General features: G+C 39.4%; 1 protein-coding gene across 1 annotated transcript in view; it reads left to right on the top strand.

Annotated features, from left to right (window-relative positions):
• The first annotated feature begins 939 nt into the window (after positions 1 to 939).
• Positions 940 to 26,480, top strand: part of SPATA16 (spermatogenesis associated 16) — a 95,010-nt gene continuing 69,469 nt past the window's right edge. Inside the window, exons 1-3 of the mRNA XM_009333606.1 lie at positions 940 to 961; positions 13,721 to 13,758; positions 15,843 to 16,481. Coding sequence (XP_009331881.1) covers positions 940 to 961; positions 13,721 to 13,758; positions 15,843 to 16,481 — 699 coding nt within the window. The remainder of the gene's footprint in view (positions 962 to 13,720; positions 13,759 to 15,842; positions 16,482 to 26,480) is intronic.

The raw sequence follows: 26,480 nt of genomic DNA, 5'->3' as shown, positions 1-26,480 counted from the left end.
GGGGGGGAGGGAAGCCTGGCTTGAAAGTAAATTTATCCATTTATCTGCAAAACAACATTTTTTAGCAATGTGGCACATTTGTTCTGTTTTGAGATTTTGTTTCTTAGTTACTCGATTAATTGTGCTGATTTTGCTTTGTGTTTCTTATTCACTTGTCTCCCTCTGGTCATGGGATTCTTTAGTCCTTGGCACCTAAGAGGATGGGACTATTGTCTGTGAGGTTTATGCCATTTTCTACTCTGTTCTGAAATGCTTGTTGAATCCTTACAATGTTCCAAGTTGTGAACATAACTCCAGCGCGTCTTCCTCCATCAGCTCTGTTTTGTGGCCTGCAGTTACAAAGTTTATTTGTCTGGGTTAGATGCAGCAGAGACTTCATATTTTACTGCATTTTTTAAATGCATTTGCAGAATTTTTTTAGAAAGTAAGGTTAACAAGTTGCTCTGATTTAAGCGTGTTCAGCAATTTAGTCTCTTGACAAATGAATAAGGACCTTACTTAAAACCCTTTTCTAAACCTATTTTAGAACTTTTTTGTTTCAACATGTACATCAGTGGAGCTCAGGTCCTGATGAGCATGGATATACCTCTTCCAGTGGTCCAAGGTAGGAAGAAACCTCTGTTTACACTCAATGGTCTGAGATGCAAGTGGTAGAAGTCAGGTTGTGGGGATATAGATTTCCCATTATATATAAGCAAGACACCCTCCAGCAGGTTCAAATTCTTCCATTTTCAAAACATTGGACAGAAAGTATTCACAAGGAGGTAAGGAAGAGCTGAGCTGGAATTACTAAGCTGGGGCATGCTGTAAAGCATTTAGGACTGACTGCATCAGGGACAGCCATGCAATCATCTAGTGTGCTCGTACTCATGCACTCCAGCAAGCTCAAGAGCTTGGACTGAGCCAGTGCTTCACTTCCCAAGCAGTTCCCCAACGGGCATGTCCCTCAAGAGACCTCGAGGTGAGTACAGTTGTGCTGAGCTGGTCAGTACCATTTTTAAATGGGACTTAGAGAAGGCAAATGCAGGAACCCTAAAAGTGAGAAGATGATCTGCCGTGGGTCTCCTATATGTCTCTGAGTAGGATTCATTTCTCTGTGCCTCACTTCCGCACCCCATTTTACCACAAAGGATACTTCTTTCCTCCGCTTGGTCGATTTAAAAACGTCTTTTGCAATGAATATGTAGAAGTATAATAGGAACCTGATCTCAGGTGGCACCATTTAATTTTATTGTTATAATAGTAATAAATGTACTAAGCACAAACAATGAGCTCAATGTAGAAATTTAGATTTAATACATTTAACTGGATTTTGAAACTGGTTCTCCATGAATGGACACCCATTCTTGTTCAGATCAGAAGTGGCATCTCAGATGGTACTTTGGATGATGATAGAATACCTGTCATCCTCATACTGGGGTAAAGTAGAGAAGGAACATTAGATTTCCACTCCAGGCCTGTGAAAAGAATTTTTTTTTTTTTCAGATACTTGGATTTTATTTCATTATGTTTCCTTTTCTTCATTTAATTTAATAATATGTTCCAAATCTATTTATCCAAATGCATCTGTTTTATACTTGGGGAAATACAATCTGAAAAGAAAATGTAACTTTTTTCCAGTAAAGTTGAAAGAATGGAAGGCAACTAATTTTAACATATTGCCACTTAATGTCATCTTGTTTGCTGATAAAATACATGGTAAAGCATTTTCAGTAATCACTTCTTGAAACAAAACAGAACTTTCCTGAGCTAATGAATGGAGATACATTTATTTATTTATAGGACGTTCATCATTCTAATTCCTTTGTGTTTCACAAATATTAGTAAGTTGATCCATGCAACACGAAAAGAAGTGAAGTCTTATTAGGTCCATGAGGCACAGAAATCACATGATCTGCCCGCGCTTACCAGAAAGATGCATGTAAAGTATAATTAGAATGAAAAACAAACAAACAGAGTTGCTCTTATTACAGTACCTAAACAATAAAAACCTCCCCCTGTCATTCAATATTGCTAACCTTAAACATTAAATATTCTCAGGCAGGCAAACAGGAACATCTAACTAGATAAAAATGCTATTCTTTTAATATAAATACATTCTTCGATTTCTTTCCTTTTATTTCCTGAGCCTTTACATGATACTTCAGTTATATTTCCAAGTTTTTTCCTGCAACTATGAGGGCTAGAGAAATTATTTCAAAATAACATTGAGATTGTCATCTAATTGCATACCTTCTAGAAGCTGAGTTGTAAGCAGCCTGCTAAATAAGATGAGGTCTGTTGTATTTCAAGGTGGCCATGCTGCTCATTCTGTGCTTGCACTGTTTTCAGGAATTATAACACTGTAACGCATCACATTAGAATCAATAAATGAAGTATTTTATTAGATACATTCCCTTTATGGTGCCTACTCCTTAAAAGGTCATTAGTTATATCTGTGTAAATTGGTGGTATTGCCAGGATATCCCTACCTAAGCTTGCAAAACTATTTAGGAAATATAGATGAAATACTGTGGCAATACTATTCAAATGTGAGCACTGACAAACTTTTATGGGCAACCTCTGGACGCATGTAAAAGTGAGTCCTTTAAAATGTTTTACATTGGTTTATCTTTGCTCTGGCAAAGTCGTTGGGGCTTTTACCAACTGATTGAAATGATAAGTGAGGCCAACAATGAGGAAACTCCACGTATCATTGCTGTTTTGAAAGAATATGCAGAAATTTCAATGTAAAATGTTTTGTTGCGTTCCACCCTTCTTCATTATAAATATAAGCTCCAGCTCTGTAAACTGCTTGTTTGCATGTCTAATGTTATGCGACTCTGCGAGACTACTCACTCCTATAAAATTAAGATGCTGCATGCGTGTGTTTGCAGGACCATGACCACGAAGAACACTTGCTCAATGTAATAACTACCAGTTGAAAAACAAAATAAAAATCAACCCTAATTGTGCCCATTTAAATTCAAACATTGAAAAATAGCTTAAATATGGTATTTCAGAATGTAAATTTTATAAAAAGTCTGAAGATTTTAGGATTCTGTTAGCTCTTTAGTCCCTCTGTAACGAGGCTATTACATAGCATCGCTCAGATTGATGTTGAAAATAATGCAGCTGCAAGAGCAGCTGCAGCAAGAATTCACAGAAGCCAGGATGCAAAGCAGGCCCTGCTCAAAGTCCCTGGCTTTAGCTTTCTGTTGTGGGTTTTTTTTCCCCTGCTTATTTATTAGTTTAATTCCAGCATCCTCTGAAATGATGCCTTGCTGGGAATAACTGAGGGTTAAAACTTTAACATCTTTACTTAGCCTCACAAATGAAAAACCTGCAATTTACTGTCTTCTGCAAACCAGAGTCACTCTGACAGCAGCAAATGCTGTTTTTTCAAAATGAACAGTTCAGGGTTGGTCAACATTAAGACAGTAACAGTCAAGAAGAAAACACAGCATCAAAAAGGAGGAAAGATACTTCACAGTTAGGTATACAGGTGTGCAAGAGCATCTTCGTGCTTCTGGTATTGAAAAAGACATTTATGCCCCTGGGCAGGAGCTGATGAACTCATGGGCTGCCACCTCGAAATGTTTGTCTGTCATGTGGCTTGCAGGCAGGTTTGGAGGAAGGTGCAAGTTCAGCACCCACCCTTATGCTTCCTTTTTCATGACATACAGAGGATGACAGGAATGAATTGCAGCAGCAGAGTGCTGGGCACTGGGTAAACCCAGATTTTGGTAATCCCAAAGGGATTTGCCACCATCCTCATGCTATTTCCTAACCCTCAAGCCTGGGGAAGATAACTGACACCTTGGTTCTTTTTGGTTCTTTCATGGACAGGCTGATATTGGGAAAAACAATTTTAAATAATTTTGAAACAAAGCTTTACACATCACTTGTATAAATCCAACATGAATAAGTCAGACCACTCAGTCTTTCATAGCCACTTCGTAAGACCTTCAGAAGAATAGTTCCCAGGGACATTTACAATAACAGATGATACAAAGAAGCAAAGCATCATCATTTACCTCCCAGACCTGCATGTACAATAGCCTGTTAATTCAATAGATTCGGTTACTGGCCAAAAGTGACCTGTACTCAGGACACAAAACCAATTGTAAAACCCCTGCTCCTCCTTAAATCTACATTTCGGAGCTAAGAGAACACCTTGGAAGATCTCTGCTAATGGCAAAGTTTGTAACATGACGTTTGCATTCCAGGTGCAGCCATGCCAAACAGTACAAGTTACTCCTGGCAAAATCAACCGGATAAAAGGAACTGATATAGTTCTCTTTCAACTGATGTAACATGTTCAGTCACCTTATTACAAGTTAATATTCAGGTTGCAATATCTTGCATCCATTGGAGCTTTGCACAATTTTCTCAGGGAGGTCATAAAATAAAACATTAGAGTAGTATAACTTAAAGGTTACAAAAGCATGGGCTACAGAATCAGCATTAGTCTGTGACAGCATTGGCTCCAGTCCCAGTGTAGTTTATAGGAAATAAAGGCAAGAACCAACCACACATTTAATGAAATGAACAAAAATGTGTTAGAATCAACTGCTGGATCAGACTTTTTGTTGTTTTTTCCGTGGCTTACAACTGCCACTGGATTTCCCTTGGCTGTCACTGCTCTTACAAATTTGTGTCTCTGCATATAAGCATGTCAAAGACCAGGTTGGCTCACACATCCTGAATGGGAAATTTGTACCTATAGAAATCGTGCCATGTACCTTTCTGTTCATCAAGGGAAAGAAGAAAAATTTCCCTACTGTTCTTGTAGCACTTCAAGGTTAAAATTCATATTGACAAAAATAATGCAGCAGAGGTAGTAAACATTCACAGAGATCAAAATAATTGCACAAAAGGCAATTTCTTCCCTGAAAAATGAAGACACCAAGCTAAAAGAAGAAATTAAAACCAGAAGCCATACTAAGAAACTAAAAGCTGTCAAAGAACTGCCTTGAATGTTAATCTGAACTATTTCAGCCAGTCCTTTTTCACAACCTTTTCTTTCCTGCTAACTTTTATGTTACAGCTCTATTGCCTGTACAAAGTTGCTGAATTGAAGCTCTGCCTGTCAGGAGCTCTCATCTGTGCATGCTTTAGCTCTCAGTTGTTACTGGATTTGCTTCAGCTGCCACTATTAAACCATTGCATGTCAAATTACAAAGCAATTAGGGTGGAATGCATAGTTGTAATACACGGGATAAAAAACCTCCAGAAACCCTAACTCTAAATTTTTTAGGTTTGTAATGGTGACTTTGGAAAGTATTAAAATATCTTTTTAATTACTATAATCCCCAAATTACTGACATGTGCTTCACCTGGTGTCACATAAGTTTTTTATCTTTCCGCCTTTCTCTTTTTCCTTCCTCCCAGGCTTTTTTTTGTCTAGGAATATTTAGAGTTCATTATTCCACACTGTGAGAAATGGAATAAGCATAACTTGAGTACTTGCAAAAGCAGCTAGTGAAATAAGGAGGTGGATAGATAAACTATCCAAATGCTTTATCGTATATTCTGACCTCTGAATTTTGCCTCATTCTGTCTAGCATTACTGCAAAAATACTGTATCCAAGATGAAATCCCTTGGAGGTATACCATTAATGTAAGGCAACTGTAGTGGTGGTATGAAGGAGTCTAGAGGATGGGTCAGTGATAGCTGCCACCATTGTGTTCTGAATCAGGAGCAAAGGAGGGACTGACGCACAGCTATGGCTAACTCATTTAATATCGCTGCTTAAAAAGAGCCCCAGTGGGACTCATAATATTTAATTATGTATCTGATGGGAAATTCAGCCTCACCCTATGAGTTATTGTGGTTCCTCGATTTCTCTTATGTTGGAGAAGCACAGCACTTCACAGAACTGGTCCTGCCATGAAAATTAATTAGTTTATGCCTGAACAGGGCTTTCAACATACAGATCATTCTGTATGACAAAGTAGTATTAGATAACAAACTGAGTTATTCAGTTGAATTATGGAGCCATAAGAAAATTATTGTCTCTTATTTTTAATCAAGCAGACTCTAAGACAGATTAGTCCCTCATGATGATGCTTTGCCTATTTCAACAGGTCTTATTACCACCAGAAAAGTTTGTCCCTCTTTTTGCTCCTGTGCACCCTGGAGTTTTCACTGCTGTATATATAATCCACTCAATAAAGCCAGCTCTAGATTTCAGGTTAGCCCTTACCTTCAGTGAACAGTAATTGTTAAGACAGCTCGTTGCAGGTAAATAAAAAGCCATGTCGGTTTGGAAACAAACCTCTCCACCTTCTTTGATCTGGTTTGGTTTTTTATAAACATCCTGTTTAACCATCACTCACTGCAGGAATACCTGAGTCTAGAAACAGCTCTGAAAGTTTGAGAGAATTAAGCACCAGTAGTTCTGCATTTCTTTTCATGGCATCAGAAAAATCTCAGGTTACAGACGTGCATATGATTTCATATGCACGAATGCTTCAGTGCCCTCCGACCAGTTATCAGACTCTTTATTAGCCTCCATAACCCAAGCAGAAGAATTTCAATACTGCCTTTAAGGGTCACTTGAGCAGAAGCTTCAAGACAAATTGTACTGCTGGGGTCATAGCAATTCGGTAGCTAACTTGGCAAAAGAGAACTTAGTTTTGTTTGCTGAGGTACAGAGGTATATTGTTTGCATGCTCTTCTTTGCAGAGATGAATTTCTGATCATAGGAACTTGTTTGTGGTCAAAAGGTTCATCAGCTTCCATCTTTCCAGACTTGCTAAAATCTTTGGGACAGATCAGTGTTAATTTACACCAGTGGAAGATCTGGACAAAGTCTTTAAGATTTCCCATTTCTCATTTAGGCTGTCGTCTCCATGGACCCCTGCTGCAAGAGCATCCTTATTACGAGAAGAGTGGGAGAGATTTGCCAGCACCCGCTGTCTGCTCCCTTGTTCCCTCACCCTGCGCTGTACTCTACGGTTTTTACTCTTTTTCTTCCATTTATTGCTCTTACATTGGAAATCAGATACAACGGTCATAAAGAACAACAGCACCAACGAAATAAAAGCCACAACAATAAAAGATGAGAAAAAGGAATTCCAGTTAATGACATCTATGTAGGGAGATTCCCCCTACGGGGAAGTGGAGCAATATGGAAGGACATTCAGAAGGAAGATAGACCTTCAGTCCACTAAAATTCAGTTTGCTTCTTGATACGATGGCCTTTTAATCCTTTTCTTAGTTTCTCAGAGCCCTACTTGCTGACTTCCTTTTCTTGTTCTTATCATTCTCATGCCTTCTTTTTCTCCCTGTTGCTCCTTTTGATTGACTTTGATTTGGGGAGGTTTTTTGTGTTATTACTAGAGCAAAGAATTAGGCACACAAAGAAATATATTGGATTTTTTACTAAGTGTCCAATAAAATTAGTGACTTATGAAGCTCTAGCACTGATTTGCCAAGTTTCTGTACGCCCCTGCTTCATTCCAGTTACATAGTGTAACGAAAGGAAGGATTGCTACCAAAGTTGTCTTTGTTCAAATGGGGTGGTCCTAGTTAGGAGCTTGGATGTTGCAGCTAATGTTTTACTACATAAAACATCTGAAGAGGTAGCGGTGGAGTTTTGCATTTGGTGAACTGAAACACCAACAGCTAAAATGGTAGCTCTCACCTAACACATCTCTTTTCAATTAACACAAGTTAATGAGCGGAACTGAGGGGACTGTAAGGGGACACCCATCCCAGGGTGGTGACCAGCAACTAGGACTGGGTTCGATCACAGTAACCTGTTTGTCTGGTATAGCTAGAGCAAGTCAAGGATCTGTATCCTCAGCCACATCTCTCTTGCTATGTGTTTGATCTCAGTGCCATGCAAGGTGTCAGGCACTTTCTTTGCTGTGGATCTGATGGCTGATATGTTTTGTGTACCACAAAATAGGTAATGGAAGTCGTTATAGGTCTGCTAACCTTTAGGTTTGGGCTTTCCTAGGGCCTGGTCCCATAGGAATGTGATTATTCTGTGAAGTGAAAGAGAGCTTTCTCTGTACTGTGAGCTCTCATTGAATTCCTGCCTCATCCTGGAAGCAGGGCTGCCCAGAGCAGTTCTGAGATGCAGACCTCTTAATAGCATGTTGGCAGATCTAATCAAGCCCGCAGCACAGTCTGCAGCAACCCTCCTAAACCAAACTTTGCCCCTCCGCACTCGTTCTTTAGAAGTACTCAGCTCCCACCATTTCACAGCAATCTTTTCAGAAAATCAATAGTTCTTCATCTCCCTCAGAATGAAAGCAAGTAGGACACTTGGACGTTTGCTTTGTAATCTTTTCAGAAATTGCTTTCTTGTCTTCCCAACAGAATTAGGAAATATTGCAATACCAAAAAAAAATAATATCTCAAGCTTTTTCAGCATAACGTCTCAGTTGTAGGACCAATCTTTGCATTCCTTTTCATTTAGAGATTACCCTAAGCTCACTGGTCTGTTTATTCCTTAGGCACACACACATATCCTTATTCCTCAGACAGAGGAATTATTTATTCTCACAACTCCATTTTTCAGGAGCCTGCTGTAGAAACCTTTACCATTTTAAAATTTCTGTTTTCTCTTCCTCTTTCCTCTCAGTGGCCCTTTAGCTATGAAAATGAACTGCTCTGCTCCCGCAGTCTTGAGCTGCTGAATCCAATCGAGGAAGGCTAGCCAGGCTTCACATCCCCGTCAGACACAGCGTTGACCTTTTTTTTCCTAATTGACAATGCAGGGCTTTGTACTAATAGGATGACATCACTACGCAGAGCTGAAATGCTTTCCCTGCTGTCTCTTTTGTCTCTCAGTATTTTTCTCCCACACTTTTAGAGGAAGTATTTCACTAGGCGGGAGGGTAAGGAAGACAGCTACACAGTGCCTAAAAAACATATGCAGAAAACATCCTCAATTTCTCTCTCTTCATTTTTCCTTAGTCACGCTAGTTACCAACCACATACCCTGAGCCCTCACTATGTACTGCATCTTCCTTTTCCTTCTTCCAGGTTGTGATCACTGATGCTTCTCTTCTGTATTTGCTTTGCCTCACTGTCCTGAGATATGCTGCCAGGGAGATTCTGGTTCCTTCTTGATTTTGAATTACAACTGTAGTTGTTAGCCTACTGTCCTTTTACAGCTCCAATTTTATTCAAACAACTTGTTAATAAGATCCTTGTGCATCTCTACAGCAATAAATAGTTAATTGAGGTGCCTAATTTTGTGTTAAATTGTTAGCAGTTAACTTTTGCTGTGATACTCAATAATATAAAGTTTTAAAATAATACTTTAAAGAATACACGGAGGGGAAGAAGCCCCAAAGAAGTGCAAAATATTAAGAGCTTTGTTTTAGCTGTCTTGTGAGATTGGCTCACCCATTTCAGTGATTACTATAAACTTTTAAGATGCTGCCTTAAAGCTTAAAAAAATTACTGCTGGTTATAGCTTGGCAGCCATGTGCCAAAGCATGCAGTCTTGGCTAAGCCAACAAACTAAATAAATACGTATGATGGGCTTTCACCAGAGAAGACAGAAACAGCAGAAATTTCCCAGTTCTGCCTATCCCCCTCTCTTTCTCCCCTCTCCCATGGCTGACATACTGGGTACTCCTAGCTCATGGTATATATTTCCAGCCTGCTTCAGTGCCTAATGAAATGGATTAGCTCAGAACCCAGATCCTTCTGTGAATCTGTTTACCCTAAGCTGTTTTAATTTTCACAGAAATGCACTAGGACTTGCAGCAGTAAAAGAGAAGGGTAGTATTGACCAGCTGGGAGAAGCAGCCTCTTAAATCACTCAAGCTAGCTCTACAGGACCATGGCTGTCTATATCCTTACTGCAAGAAAGGCAAGCACGAAAGATAAGACAGACAAAACATAGAGTGAAGAAGGGAAAAGATTCAGGAGGGAGAGGAAGCAGATCCCATTACTATCAAGACTATCCAAAGTTGGCAGGAATAGGGATTGATCTATTTTCCTTTTTTGTCCAATCAATGCCCAACTATTTCACAGAAGACTCCCGGATTCCTGGACACATGACAGTGATCTTCATGCCATCCTTTCCTTTCTGCATTTAAGCACTGTTCAAGAAGGCAATGACAACCACATTATTAACATACCTTGTAAAAACGTCTCTTGATTATTTTAATTGTATTTTCTATTTCTTTTTGCACGTTACCCTTAAAGACATGTTAAGTATTTTAACCAGGATTTGTTTCTTACATTCTGTTTCTCTCAGATTTACTTTCAACTTTAGTTAACTTCCATAAGCTGTTGTGAGTAATAGAAGGAATTGGAGTTGTGTTACTGTAAACAACAGTAAGCCTAAGGTTACTGTCTTTGCATAACAGTGCCTAGTGAACTAGCTATCTGATAGCTGTGAACAGTAATTACTAATACAGTTTAATATTTCTCTTATGTCTATGCCTAATGAGATTAGTGCTTTGTTGTACTCAGCACCACATAAACAATTAATATGTGAGTTTCAGCCTCAAAGAGCAATTAGGATAATATGGTTAAATCCTTGCATACTATGAAAAAAACATGATTAACCTTGCCAAATTTCAGCCCAGAGCCCAATTTATTATTATTATTTTTATAAACAGGTTAAATACAGTGAGCGAAAATAGTGTTTAGAGCGGAAGTGCTGACAAAACCTTTACTGCAGCAATGTGGACAATGCAGCTGTGATAATGGCAAGTGTGCCCTTATCACAGCAAGAAAAATGTAAGGAGTTCTGATTTTGCACTGAATGAGCCATTACTTATGTCTATCACAAAGAAATAAGAGTACCGAACAAAAAAAGATACATTAAGGGGTTGGTTTTTTTCCTAAAAGAAAACTAAAAATAAAAAAGATCAGATGTGACTCAGGCTTTCAAACAATAAAAATAGCAAGATGAAAGAACTAGGTTGCTTCATTGCCTAAAGAAATGGCTAGAATCTTAAAAAGTCTGAAACCTTATTGTGAGAGACTCACTTTATGGGCTGCTAAGAAGGTGCTGACCTTCGTCATCAATAGATTGTCTGAGCCTTTGTGGTATTCAGCAGTAAAGGAAGTGCTTAAAAAGTCATCCCGCTGAAAGATGGACTGGAAAAATCTCCAGTTCAGATCTCAGTATAGCTGTTGCCGGTGCACATGCTCATTCAGAAAGTCTGTCTGTAAATCTAATACAGATAAATCTTGCTTCATTTTCAAGTGAAAAAACTGGAGCATCCTCACCTTAGAGATGGATCAGGATACCTGGAATTCAGTATAAGTGAAATTATTATAGAGGAGGGCAGCTAATGACCTAACTGTTGTGGGGCTTTGGATGTGTTTTGTTATAGTACTATATTTCTCTGTCTGTACTAGAGGACATTGAAGAAGTGTGATAACACTTGTGCAAGTACCAGTGGTATAATTTTCTTATACTTGCTCCATAGTTTTGGATGCAGTTTCACCTGTTCCAACATTTGCACTGAAATGAACCATAGCAGATGACTGCCTTGTGATTTCAAATGGCCTTCTGGGAGAAAAAGACTATTATAGATGAAAGAGTTTGGTTCCTATAACTTTCTGGAAAAGTCCCATCACTGTCTAAGTAGTATATTAAAACAGCAGTTGTCATTAAATCTATCTTCTAGCAGGGTGAGTTAGCCTGGATGGGGTATCAGGCTAACACAACTATATGGTTGCCGGTACACAAGTGAGCTCACTGAAAGACAGATGGGGATCTGTGCACAAAATGCATGTGTGTTGCCGATACAGTCATGCTCTGGCTGAAAAATATTGTGACGTTATCCTCTAGAAACCGTGCAGCATTGAACATTCACAGCAGAGAGCACAAAATACAGATGGACCACTAATGACTAGAGCTTCTGGGACAGCAGATGAGGTACAGCCAGACCATTCTGAACAAGGCAGCTTGTACCTTATGCTGCAGAGGAAGTGAAAATAAAACAAAATAGTGACAACAGAAATCTCTTCCAGTTCTGATCAGAGTGGGGGAGGGAGAATTATTGCTGTCTCCAGATCTGTTGCCTAATTTGCCTCTGAGTTTTAGCAAGGCGTTCATTCAATGTCAGAGCATGGGTCCACTTGGACTGCTGTCTAACGGTCAGTGTAAGGAACCTGGTTCAGAGTAAGAAACGTAATTATCAATTACGTTGATAATTAATTTTCTGCTTCCTAGCTGCACCGTCCCCCTAGACCTCCAAACCATGAAAGTGTATGATCCAGCAGGCCAACACTGGTGAATCTCTCCTTGAATTTTCTTCTTTCTCCACAGCTTCTTCCATAAAAGACAATTGTGATCCTCAGAAACAGTGACTTGTGCTGTCTACTGAAAGATTTTACCAAAATTGGGAAACAGACATTTTTCTGAAGCACAGCCCCACAGAATTCATGTCCCAAAGAGGTGGTAATGGCAATGTAATGGTTCAGTTTCAAGGCAGCTTAATCCCCTCTGAGAACTACTGGAAGAAATTCTTCTCTCCTGTCCCTCCACTTAAATCAATGCTGAATGTAGCCCAGTGGTTCTGCCTTGCTGTACGCAGATTCAGGAAGATAGCACTGCAGTCTTTGGTGTTTAGAAAGGTTTATACTTCACAACTGTAAGGGCAAAAGCTTTTTTGGCTGAAATCAAAGTTTAAATTCTGAAGAAAAAAGGGCTCATCAAAGAACTGGCAAAGAATTTAACAACTAGGTGCCAGCTGAAGTGCCAGTGTGATTTATCAGCAGGTTCTTCTCTAATCTGATGTGAGATAATAGGAGAAGGTGTTGAAAGCAGAATCAAACTAGATACAGAACAAAAAGCATAAGTAATAGGGTTCATAAGATCATGCACATAAAGAAGTTTACATTATCTAGTAGGCAGGCCACTCTCCCCGAGAAGATTTTCTTAGATATATTGGGAAATCAACAGACAAAACCGGAAGACTTTAAAAGATAAACGATCTTATGTTCCTTTTGCATTTATATTTTTTTCATGTAAGCCTCTCCATTTGAAGAGATGTGATTTCCTTACCAATATACCCAACAAAATACTTAGCTGTAGTGGCTGGCAGTGCCATGGGCAGAGGTCTCTTGGCGAAGATTAACCCTTAAATATGCAGAAAGTTGAATTTGTTTATGACTGATCAGGAAGATCATTCCTGAGAGCTCACAAATTCAGAGTAGTTTCCTTCTGACTATAGCACTAAATTGTCTATCTATATTCCCCTGCACAGTGATTCATTAGAAGCATTTTACAGTAAATGTTTCCAAAATAAAAAACAGACATTTTAACCAAAGTCTCAGGAAAATACTTAACTGACAAAGATAATGATTTTCTAAAAGCTTTTCCCTGGAAGTGTTTTTTTTTATTGAGGCAGTGATTAAAGTGAGTCTGCCTGAGTTATAACGTGTTTCCATTGCACAACCCAAAGTCGTGTTAATCAGCTTGAATACCTAAAAATACAATAGAAGCAGTATAAATCCACTTGATACAGCAAAGTTCACTTCAGGTCCTGGCCCACCGGAAAAACGTCCGTAAGTGATTAAAGAATTATTGGTCTGTATTTCACAGTTTGTGCTCTGCTTTTTTTTATTCCATGGTAAATTATTTTAAACTTCTTAAGACAGTCTCACGTCAAACAGTTTGGTCCAGCCAATTTCCCATTCACGCTGATATCAACCCCCCATCAGATATAGTGCTTTGCCTTTGTAAGCTTTCTGGTGAGGAGAAGAGTCCATTCGTTTTCCTTGAGGGCTCCTTGGTACTATAAGGCTGCTCAGAGGAAAATTCCTGCAAACTTGTATCTGATGTAGACACTTAAATCTCATTTTCTAGAGTTCTATAGGACCTTCAGTGAACAGCCCACCCAAGAGGCTGTCAAAGTCCTGTGTTCCCCCTCCAGAACCTGGGATAGCCATATACTGCGGGGCCACATGGAGGTCCATCACAGGTCCCATATGTGACAGTTATGTTGGCATGACATGGCACCGAGATTATCAGGCTCATCCCCCCAGCTGGTGCTGGGGCTGGCTGGAGTGTCTCTGCTCCACTGCAGAGTGAAGATAAATCATAATTTCCTAAATTACCTAGTGCTGAAGCCAGCACTGAAAATCACAGCTTCCAGCCTTTAGACTATGCTATGGTTTGTTTTAAAAATGGATTGAATGTCTTACAAACAGGTAAAATTGCTGCCAGATGCAAGTACATTAGCCTTTTCCAGCTGCTTTACTGCTGCCATTCAAAATAGCTTGCTATAAATATGATTCCTTTGAGCTCTATTCTCACAAGTGCAGAGCACTATCTGGGAAGGGCCAGTGGTTTTCCGTCCCCATTGAACTCAGTAGGAGTTGTGATAGCTCAGCACATTGCTGAAAAAAGTCTGCTGAAATTACCTTAAATCACACAATTATCCCCTCACCTCTCGCTCCTTCTCTTGCAGTCGTGGAAGGAGGAATAAGTTTCTCCACAGGCAGTTCTGCTACAGTAAAGTTTTCAGCCTGGAGGTTGTGAACAAATGTCAAAATCAACAAGTTCCCTGCTTCAGGGCTGGTGACTGTCCTGGCTGCAATCTGGCTTAGCCAGTGAAGGGGGGAAAAACATGACAAAGATTTGAAACCCTATTTACATTCAAATTCAGTATCAGCTTCTCATATAGCCTGAAATGCCTTTGCCTCTTCTCTTTACCCCTTTCCATAAGTTTCTGCCCATTGTCTAATGCCCATTGCCCTAAACAGTAAAGGTTCACCGTACCACAGCATCCAGGACACATTCTGGCAGCTTTTACGAGTGCAGTAGTGTGCACTGTAGGGCCCTCACTAAAACTCAACAAGTTGCTTATTGTTTAAAATCTGTTTCTGGCCAAACAGAAATGCATTCATTATGTATCTTTCCTTTGTACAATCTGTACCTGTAGTTAAGTACATTAAACTGCTGCTAAGGTATGGAGGTCTGTTAAATAGTAACACGAGGTTAAAGGCTGAGTGCTTATGCTTAACAAACCATTCTGAAAGATGGTCATCATTAAAGCTATTTACAATTAAACTTTTCATAATTGATGGAAAAACTGTGAAGAAAATTACCTGTGCCTTCCACCTTTTCACTCTGAAGTCAGCAGGGGCAGATGAAAATCAACATTTCCTTTGAATCTGAGCACAATTATGAGTTTACAATGCAGATCAAGTCACCTTTCCTATTGTACAGGAACTGGTGTTGAGAGGAGGCTTATGAACTTGATTCTGCACCTTGGTGTACCAGTTTGAATCCACTACCGGTTCCCTGAACTGAGAATTAGGCTGTTAACTGCTGGGGGAGGGTTGCTTCTTAGTACCAACACTCGTGTCCTTTGCAGACGGTTCAATAAGAAATGATTTTGAAACTCAAAGCCGGATCTGAATTTTGCTCAAATGCAGCTGAAGCCGGGACCCCACTTGGAGCTTGTGCCCCTCTGGAATACATCCACTCTGCCTGAGTTTTGAACACCCCTCTCTGACCTCAGTCACTGTGCTTACCAGCTCTCAAAAATAAGGCCACAGTGACTTTTTGCACCCCGTAACAACATACAATGCGAGCCAATCAGTCACAGGGTTTTGGTTGGTTTTCTTTTGATTAAAAGCCAGATTTTCCCTTCTTGTTGCAGATATAACAAACTGATACACTGGCATTACTTTATATAAACATCTGTTATCTAGAGCTATCAAAAATATTTAAGATGCCTTAAACTTTTACACAGGAAAGAGAAAGTGATTATGGCGAGTTTGATATTCTATGTACTAACTACTGAAAAGTTTTCTCTCATAACGGTGCCTACAATATGCCTAGTGGAGAAAGCATTTGCATGCTTTTTTTGGCTTTGCAACGTTTGAGTACTCTTAACTTTTGTACATTTTCTCCTAGGACTCTTTCGTTGCTCAAGTTATGGCATCAGAAAGCAACACTGCCTTCCAAAAAAATCTCATAAGCGTGGATGGCAAGAATGAAACCTCTCAGCAAATGCGTAGTAGTAAGGAGTCAAACGTAGCAGCAAACAAATGGAATGATATTCCAGAAGCACTGCAAAAGGTCAAAAACCACCTTGGGGATGGAGCAGCAGAAAATATAATGAAGGGAATAAAAATGGCAGAGAAAAAGAAGGAAAAACAAAGTAATGATGTGGTCAGAGCAAGCTGTAAACGGAAATCAGAAAACAATGCAAAACTGTCTGTGGAAAAAGAAGAAACAATGTTAGAGACTGGCAATCGATTCATCCCGACATCTCTGTCTCATATTCCTCTGAAAAGCCTAATGGACATAGAAAAGGAGTTGGTCTACATTGATGAGGAGGACATTTCCTTCGAGTTTGCTGAGCCTGTGGTGTCTACAAGCACACGATCAGCATGTCGTGATTCTGAAAAAGCAGATGCTCTGAGCGCACCTAATGGCAGAGCTTTGCCCCAGATTGACAAACAGCTTCAGACGACCCTCCAGGAAGCCAGCACTTGCTACAGGCAGAACAACTACACAGCAGCAGTGGAGCAGTTCTCAACAGCACTGGAGGTATGGGGTTAAAGAAGCACGATCACCATAGCAAAGTAAATGAAAGGCTGTCGTTGTACTGTCTGGGTGTAATAATATCAAAGTGAACAAGGAGCACAAACCTGGGATGTGTATGGTCTAATAAAAATCCTGAGATGCGATTTCATGTGAAATCTGAAAATTAAGAGCTATAAATAAATCACGGAAGGAGGGGGGCACTGGACTGAACCAAAAAATCTCAGGTGATTTTGTCATTTTCCCTGTCTTCAACTGTATTTATGTATGGAGGAAATCTGAGTCCCATACAGTGAAAAAAAACGTTCCTCTTTTTAATCCCAGCTTTATCAGGGACAAATGAGATCTCAATAATCAGAGGGGTTCCCACTCTACCCCAGACATCCATGCACTACTGGGTGAAACATTTAACCTTTTGGTTAAACAAAAGGTCTGTTTTCAGCTCTAGTATTCCCTACAGCATTTCCATCATGCACTCTGTTTCCCTTTTTTCTCTAAAGCCAGAAGATGGCCACTAGATCTGTGTAGAAATCCTTTTCTTTCTGCATGAGAAAGACAGGTCCAGTAGTGAGTAACCCCCTCTGGACACAGTTGGCTTTCTCTTCAGCAGCTAAGAGTCCAAAAGCTATTTTTCTGTGGAAAGAAAGACTTCTTGCCTGCCTGAGATACTAAACAAATAATATGAACTTGGCTATGATCTTTGAAACTAACCTGTGATTTTCATTACTTTCTGCCTTTAAGTGCTCAAACTTGAGCTGCCTTAAACAGAACTGTTCTTCAATAAGCAGATATTTCCATGGTTTCAAAAGCAGAGCCCTTTCCAGTTTTAGGCTAAGCCCCTCCAAAAGGAGGTATCTAAAGACCTTTGACGTTTTTGAAAATCTTAGCCAGCCTTGAGTTTTATCAGAATAATATAAGAGGAAAAGAGGAAAAGAGGGAGTTCCTACCACTCTGCAAGGTTGCAATTAATTTCACAGGGGGAGGGAAGAGAAAGGAGGTGTAGGAAACCCCAGCAGGTGAGTCAGGGTTACATCCACCAGCCTCCTGTTTCCTGGAAGCTAGAGCTAGCAGCATTTACAGTAAAACTGATTGTTCAAAGTTGTATCATTATTCCCAGATTTCTCTAGTGCTGCTAATCTCAGTTAATTATATTGGAAATCCCTTGTATTATGACCATGTAATTCATAATGTGCCAGTAGAAGTCATGGTTCATAATAATCACATAATGGGCAAGGACTTAGACGTAATCAGATTTTAGTTACCCTGTCGTGTTTCCATAATGCTACTCTAAAACCGACATAATCACAAAAAAGCACTAGTTATTTAAACACTTTTATCAGATTGATGTACAGTATCTTTCTCTCTCTCTCTCTCTTTTTTTAAACAATGTAAGATAACAAAAATTGGATTACAATTGCTGGGAACAGACTATGATAAACTGTTTGCTTTTGTGCAGAATGAAATTTAATAATGGCATCAGCCTCTCAATTTTTAGTAATGTTAAACCTGTTAAATAATAGCACTCTGCAGCCAAAAGCTGCTTTCAAAGAGGTAGCATTAGAGCATTTTGAAAACAGTATCTCCAAGAGCATAGCTGTCTTATAAAGCTTGAAAGATGCCCTATATCCTCACAATTAACCCAGCTGCTAACATTTACTTTGCAGATGAGGGCTTGACTTTTTCCATGATACATGATGCAAAAAATGACTCTCAGTAGCTGTAAGGATTTTAAAGGCCAGGGTCTGCTTCTCAAATAAAATAAATTTTTAAAAAAGAGAGACATTTTCCACTTTACAGGAATATGGTTGGTGATTAGAATAGAGGACTTGCAAGCTGGACTCTCCCTAATATTTTATCTCCACTCCGACCCCAATCACTTCAGCTGTGCACTTGACATCCTGAAAATGGGTCCAACTATACTTGTTTCAGTGCTACACTGCCAAACTTAATTCAAAAGCATTTGAAAAACATTGGAGGTTTGCAGTTGACAAGCAAATATCAGATTCCTATTTTTTTCTACAATATTGAAGGCATCTCATGTTAGAAAAATAACTATTATAGCAGTGAGTGAGTAAAATTAGAAAGTGCCGTGTTTTTAGGTTTTTTTTTTTCAGAAAGGAGCTGTGATGGGGACAAAAACACTTGTCACTTGAGAAGAAAGGAGTACTTGTCTCCTCCTAAGAGGAAATGGAAAGGCTAGCTAATAGACATCCTGGTGAAAGAATAAGTAGAGATTAAAGAATTCCTTCCTGGAATTGTGGACAGAGTGATTGGGAAATCACAGAATTGTAGGGCTGGTGCTTCTCAGCAGTCTCTTAATCCAGCTCTCCTCAGAAGCAAAAACCAGAATATCCCTGAAAGACACTTCTGTACTGTTTCTAAAAATCTCCAGTGAGACAGACTTCTCATCTATATCAGCAAGCTGATAGAAAGTTTTTCCCAGTCTTCCATGGTGCAAAATAGCCCATAATGTTTTTTGTATCCTTATTTGACATGAAGAACAATTAACCACCCTATTCTCTCTGTACTTGCAACCTCTTTGCATAATCTTTCCAGTCTTCTCTAAATTAAATAAATTCAATCATCTTAGTATTCCCCCCCAGGTCACGTTTTCTAAACCTGTGTATCTTTTTTGTTGCTTTTCTCAGCATCGTCTCCAATTTGTCTATTTGTTCAGACATAGACAAACTGGAGATGATGCAGGGAAAACCAGAAAACTTAAGCTACTGAGGTTGGAACTGTAGTTCTTCTGCCCATCGTTTTTTGAAGAAATAAACAAAAATTCCTCTGCATTTTACGTGGGTGAAGAGAAGTGTGATATGTAACAAGCTCAAAGGTCAGGAAATTCAAAGTTATGGTTTCTAGTGCAAAATGTTTACAGACATTTTTCAGATTTAAGGAACTAAGGCTTTAGTCTGACATTACAAGATTCTGAGTTAGACACCCTGATCCAGGAAAGCGTGTGCTTAGCGTTAAATTTGAATAGTATCACTAAAGTTAGTGTTACCTTACATTTTGCAAATATCATACATTTCTTGGCTCTTTAAGGCAAAATTTCTTTTCTAGATCCATCTATATATTCATGTCGTATTATCATCCTTTAGATCCTGTTCTTCAGATATGCAAATAACAGGCAGTTCTGAGTCTAGCACTGAAATTATTGGATTTGGAAAAAAAAAAGAAAAAGGAAAGTTATTAGGCAAAAAGAAAAACTGAAATGCTTCTTTAATTTAGAGACTTTTATATGTTGGACAGCATGCTGCTGATTACCACATGCATCGGGAAGGCAGTGTTATCAAGAGAAGAACTGGTGGCGTCTCACTATTTCTGCACTATTTAGCTACCATTAAATTAATCAGGAGGGACTTAGTGTTAGTCAGCTGCATTATAGTTGGCCTGGGAGAGGAAAAAATAATGCTCCCTTGGAGAACTCTCAGCATTAGAGCTTAAGAATTAAGTACTTTCTGTTGCTAGTGAGGAAAATAGCTGAAGAATTGGGGCAATAGTCTTCGCTCTTCTACCTCCTAGCTCAATAATACAGTATATTATATATACTATATTGAGAAACACTGTAAATTTCCCTAACTTTTTGGCATCCATCTGTTGGAACGTAGGGAAATAGGACTTGAACATCTGGATGGGGATATGAAGGGTATGAGAAATCACTCTTTAGTTTAAAACCACAGTGGAAACCATATACATATATCTATAAAATCTCTAGCCCATTATTAACAGCTTAGCTACAAAATAGCATTAAACCTTTATGAGGATCGAAAGATCTTGTCTCAAACTAATCTCCTAATATCAAAGAGCATAAAAGACTTCAGAAACATCAGCCTGTTTAAAACCACACAAATTTAAAATTCAGACCCTGTTGTTCTGAAAATAATCCTGCCCGTGATTAAAAAATAAATGAGAAACATTCATGACTGCTGTGCACAGAAAAAAGTCCACAGTATCTCAGCACACAGCTTTCAGCGTAGAATATCTCAGAGACATGAAATGCATCCCACGTGTGAGGTGAAGGTCTCAAACAGCATGTGATTAATTCACCAGAGTGCTGTTGTGGTGCCTTCCACAAGCTGGAATATCCCCATTTTCCACAGATGGCTATTATGGGCATCGTTCCTATGGCAGGGAGATAAACATTAGTGCCATCTTTTTTGCACACCTTGAGTTTTTAGATTAACCTTTCCTGTGGCTCATTGCCTTGTGATTCACTGCTTGCAGAGAAGGTTTTGTCAAGACCACGCTCCCTCTTCCAGACAACAATATCAGCAAAAAGCAAATATTTTGAATGTGGCCGTGGCACCTGTGCCTCGTGGACATAATTACATACCAATATAGAGTTAGGCAGCATGGTTCAACCAAGCCTTCCATCAATTTTGTAATATGAGAAGCAAAAAATGAGTATTTCCTATATAAATACCTCTCTGAAAAGATGGTCATCTTAAGTAGTCTATCCACTGGTAGAGCACATTAGGAAAGCACAGGCAGCTTTCTTAGAGGCATTGCTCCAAGGGCAGTCCGGGGAGCACTGTAGGATTAGGGAATTTGGATGTGCTCCCTCTTGTGACCATTGGAACAGTGCCAGCTGCTGCAGAAAGACTAGGGCACAGCCACATTTCTGCTCATCCTCCCTCCCCCAACATTGCCTCTTTTTGCAGGTGGGTCTTGAGGTCCAAGAAGCCATCAATGTATAACAATGTGTAATCCCTTGCTTTGTGGAGCACAGAGACTGGAACTACTAGCATCCACTGGAATGAAAGGGGTAGAAAATAGGACTTTATATAGTTTTCCCTATCCCTTCTCATCAAGAAAAGCTGTGCAAGGACTAGACACAGTTTAACACCATGAAAGTCCTCAAGGGAAAGCATGTGAAAGGCTAAATATTTATTTTTAGCACCAACTTTCTGGAGCTAAAACATTAGACTCATATTATCTATCCTTAGCATCAGCACAGGTCCTCTAGAAACTTCCTGTGAGTACACTAGGTCTTGGATGGAGAACATCAAAGTACTCAGTCACTGATCCCCCAAAGCTGAGTGTGAGATGCTGATTTCTAGGGCTTTACTCCCTAGAAATATTCTTTTAACCTCCAATAACAAAGTAGTTTCCTAAATACGACCTACTCATTTAACTTGCTTAAAAAAAAAAAAAGCACTGATAATCAGCAGTTTTTCCCTCCCTATAGTCCCATTGCTATATTTTTAGGCTGCAAAGCAAAGAAATTGATTTTTTTTTTTTTCTACTGATACTTATTGTCTTTTATGGCTGCAGAAGATTTTAGACCAGGAATGTGGAGCTTACAGATGGCTCAAATCTGGCTTGTGGGATAGAGTGGGAATCTGTTATAATGATCCATTTGGACATGCTCCCATTTTTTGATCACTGAATTTGAATCTATTAATCATCTAGACATTTCCAGCATGCCCATCACCATGAAATAAAGCTGAGGAACTGCACAGCTATTTATCTATAAGGATTCACATCCCTGTTGTTCTTGCCTGAACTGCTGTTACATATCTGGCTTATAAAGTGCTTTTTTCCTCAAAGGAATACTATCTGTTGACCATAAAACAATATATTTCCTCACTTGTGTGTGTGTGTAGAAGAGCAAAATCCCTATCCCAGAAAGCACAGACCATGTTTTCCAATCATTTTGGTGCCAAAGCAGATCAGTCAATTTCTAATTAACTCTAACGGGCTTCCTCACATGCTATTAAATTATTTACCTGGAGGTGACAGGTGCTCAAAAGCACCAAATATTTTCTCCATACTTTGTAAATGTTAAGTAGTATAATATTTGATTAAAAATAATAATCACCCACCACTTGTCACTTACAATCAAAAGCCTCATTGACCTGAACACATGCAAACCACATGTTTTACAATCACTGAGAAATGGAGACAAGGTCCATGTAGTAGATTCCTCAGTAGGTAACACAAGAAAAAAAAGAAAAAAAGAGGAAAAAAAAAAAGACTTGGGACAGGCTTGGATGAGGCACTGGCACATCTTGAAAGACATGGGCTCAGACTTTTTTGCCCAACAGTCAACATCACGCATGGCTCAGGGCATGTCACTGCTGGCTGGATCCATAAAGGGCTTCTCTGAAAGATGGGCAGCTAAAAATCTTTAGGTGCCTGAACCCCACGGCTCCCCACACGTATCACAGCCATTGTGATACCCAATAGCAGAGAAACCCAAATGTGTGATGCCACCTCACATCTCTCAATGTAAAGTGATCCCTTAGAGCCAGTCTCAAAGTGGAGTTTCTTTTATGTTCAGGGCCTGAAGAAATTGGAGGTATTTATCCTCTCAGCTGCCATCTGCTCCTGGAAGGTATCTTACAGGAACAGGAGGGTAGAGCAATTCGTGTTTAATTTGTGGCTCTAGGTGCTTCCCGGCTAGAGCCAATGCAGCACAAAAATGCCATGACAATCGACTTAATTTATAGGGAGAAAATTAGGCAAGTTAGGAGACTGTTCAAACACCAAAAGCAGCTAACACAGGCACACAGCAGTCACAGAAAGTGTGCTGTTAAAGAATTTTCTATCTGAAATGTCTTTAAATCATACTGCTGCATACCTACATAGACTCTGCAGAAGAGAGACAGAGATGCAGGCTGAAGTGGGCACCGAATTGGAAAGTGTTCATGGACTGATTTGAGAGTAACTTTATCCATGAGGACAGTTTAGAGAAAATGTGTTATTAAAGTACTTTATTTCCATTTAGAGATCCACACAGGCATACACAGACAGTAGGTGGTGACAGCTGCTACCAGAACCATTTGTTATCTTACTCCTGTTCAGCTTTTGACAGTGTAAAATGAATATAAATGCTGAAAAGCTTTACAGAGGTGAACCAAACAATAAAAAGCAGGGGGGAGTGAATTCTGGTTAGGTTACTTTAGGGAAGAGCTTTATTTCTGTTTATTTCTGAGTCATGGATACGTGCTGCGTTTCTAACGCTGACAATACTGTTGAGAGGATTCTTGGTGGAGTTTACCAAATCCACACCATCCTGAGGTGGGGAGAGAGGGGAGAGCTGGCCCTGCAGCTAACTTTAATGTCATCCAGAAATGGCATGAAAATAAGGCTTCAGCAAATTATTGCTTTTCCCTAATAATTCTGTCCATCAAAATGGAGCGAACCTTTCACATAGTTTGCCTTAATAAAAGTGCTGGTGAGATATCTCTGTGTTTGGACTTAGCAGTAGCAAATCTCTTGGCATCAAAGGGATTAAATTAGTTGGCCTGAAATTATATTGCTTTTTCTAAGCAATCATGACAGCTCTCAAAATCTTGCTACAATATAGTCACATCACACCAGCTGACAGTTGCCTCCAAAAAAACATTCATTTTGGCCAGCTCCTCCTGTGAACACTATCAACAGACTGATGCTCCTGCTTCAAAGTCCAATAGGCATTTTGAACTACAATCCTATCAAGAGGAGGTACTGGTATCAGTTTTGACTTTTGTATGATTGTTTGGTTTTCACATGGAATATTTACACCATCCTTGGTTTGGTTTGATCTTGGATGGACTGATAGTGGAGGACTGACAAATTTTGTAGTACAAAGGCAATCTATAAAGGAGATTTCAGTATGTTGTACAGAGTATAAAGTTCCTCAGAAACTATTGTAGTATATTGATTCCACAATATATGTTTCATTAGAGAGCTTTGGGGTTGGGTTTGTTTTGGTTTGGTTTTTTTTTGCTTCTGTGACTACTACTCTCACCCTGGCATTACCGATAAAGGGAACACTCCATAAAATAGCAATTGGTAATGAGAGGCACAGATTTATAGCACAGTACACAGATTAAGCTGAAGTCAAACGGATGGTATTTTCCTAAAACCTTTGTTCCTGATTTAATGCTTCTAAAGCAAATTATTTACAATATGAGAAAGACCCCTAAGTTTGCACTGGGGGGAGGTAAAGCCTTTATCTGATGTTGGGCCAATAAACAGGAATGACTTAGGCTTAGGAGTGCGGCAGGGAACATCGTTAGGTTCTGTGGGAGGGAAAGATTCACGTCAAGTTTATTTTTATAAAGCAGCATCCACCTAGAAATAAGCACAAACTAAAATGTTATATCCTCTGAATTTGGTGGGCACTTGAAATCTCATTTTTGCAGAGAGCTTGTCTCCAAAAAAGGCCAAAACAGTGACAGATATGCAAAACCTGTCAGCCTTTGGGGAGCATAAAATTTAGGTTTGAACTTCTCTAACATTCTGCCCCACCTGGTCACCAAATCCCTTCCATGTACCTCTGGTTCCTGCAGAAAGGCTGGTTGTAGCCAAAGAAGGAATTTAAGCCTAGACATAGACAGGGCTTAAGACAAAACCAATGGAAATGTGGGGAGAGCAGGCTGAATCCCACCCCACCAGACCCCACAGTGAGGACAGGCAGCCTGTTAAGTTCATCTGGTGAAGTCAATACTCACCAGATCCATGCTTTTCTGGCAAACGGTGGTTTTCTGAATAGAAACACAGATCGCTTCTCATAACTTAGCATATCTGAGGTATATTTGGCTCTCAGCCAAACGTGTAACCAACAATACGCCCAAGATAGCAAATGTGTCCTGCACACACATTACTATTACAGAATCCAGTGCTAACTCTGCATAGAGCTGCTAATATGCCAAAAATACCATATGTACATATTATTTGAATTATCCATTGCAGAGCACGTTGCAGGAAGCCTAGTAAATTTAGTTCTTCTTACCTGACATCTGCATTCATATTTAGCAGTGAATTATATATTTTCAATATGTTTTCTAGCAAGTTATTTACACAAATCTCATTAACAATAAAGACAGGGGGGTTATATACCATCCTCTCTGCTGACTGAAATTGCATACCAAGGTGTCAGTATGACTTTGAATAGAAGCTGGAAAGTTATGCTGCATGAAATCATATCATTGAGAGAAAATCCTCTCTCTTTTTATTCTCCATACTGGCTTTTTTTTTTCTCTCTCCACTGAGACAAAACCGCCATTAACTGGTTCTTTGTTATGCTGGTTTCCTGTGGTATTTTTGATAGTGCCTAATAGTTGTAAGGACTGGATTACAGTGCAACATACAAAAAGCAGTTTGTTTTCAGCCCTGTGTGAGGCTTGCTATCAGGTTTTGAAAGTTATTTTCAGAAGTAACCTTCCTTAGCAGACATTTTCTGGGATGCAGTTAGTGTTCATCTTGCCAGGTGCCTGATGTGCAATGCAGTGACGTTACCAGGCTGATTACTTGGATGGCTCTGAAGTGAAGGCATCTGGTTAGGACTGTTGGCTAGTCAGAAGAAAAGGCACTAATTAAATATTTCTTGCCTTTTCATGTTTGTCCCTCTGATTAGCCACTCTAAAAATCACTCCAGGGAAAACCACAAAGTTATCTTTAAAACAGGGAGGCATGATTAAACAAACAAACAAAAAAAAAAAAAAAAAAAGGGAAAAAAAAAAGAGACTGGATTCTCCTGCTAGTCCATCAGATTCCTAACCAACTCATATTTCAAAACTTAATCGTACTACTACTACTGCAGTTACTATTTCTTTTCCACTTTCTTTCTAGTTCAGATCTGGATTACAGAACACCGTGAGTGTGTGTTTTTTCCATTCCTACCGAAGGCTTTGCATAGGCAGGGGGTTGTAAGGGAAAGAAAAAGCAAAGCCATCAGCTCCAGCAAGGCTAGCAGGTTATTGCTGTATTCCAACTCTTAACCCTTTCAGTCTGGCAGAGGAAAGCATGAGTGATCCCATGGAAGTTGCCAAAGAATCTCATTGTCACACATCATTTGACCAAATTTACTTGTTTTCCCAAGCTAAATTTGCTATCAAATATGTATCTATTTCCACACACGTAGATGGATATCTATTGGGCATCTGCTTCTTTAAGGCAAACCGTATTCCTGAATTTAACATACATCAAACCAATAGTAGCGATTAGTAAACTGTTACCATTGCCAGTTTCTTACACCTGAACCTTTCACCTCGTTTTCAGTGAAAACAC

The sequence above is a fragment of the Pygoscelis adeliae genome, unplaced genomic scaffold (genome assembly GCF_000699105.1).
Source record: "Pygoscelis adeliae isolate BGI_AS28 unplaced genomic scaffold, ASM69910v1 Scaffold220, whole genome shotgun sequence".
In the NCBI taxonomy this organism is placed as follows: Eukaryota; Metazoa; Chordata; class Aves; order Sphenisciformes; family Spheniscidae; genus Pygoscelis; species Pygoscelis adeliae.
This window is presented reverse-complemented; position numbering and strand designations above follow the sequence as displayed.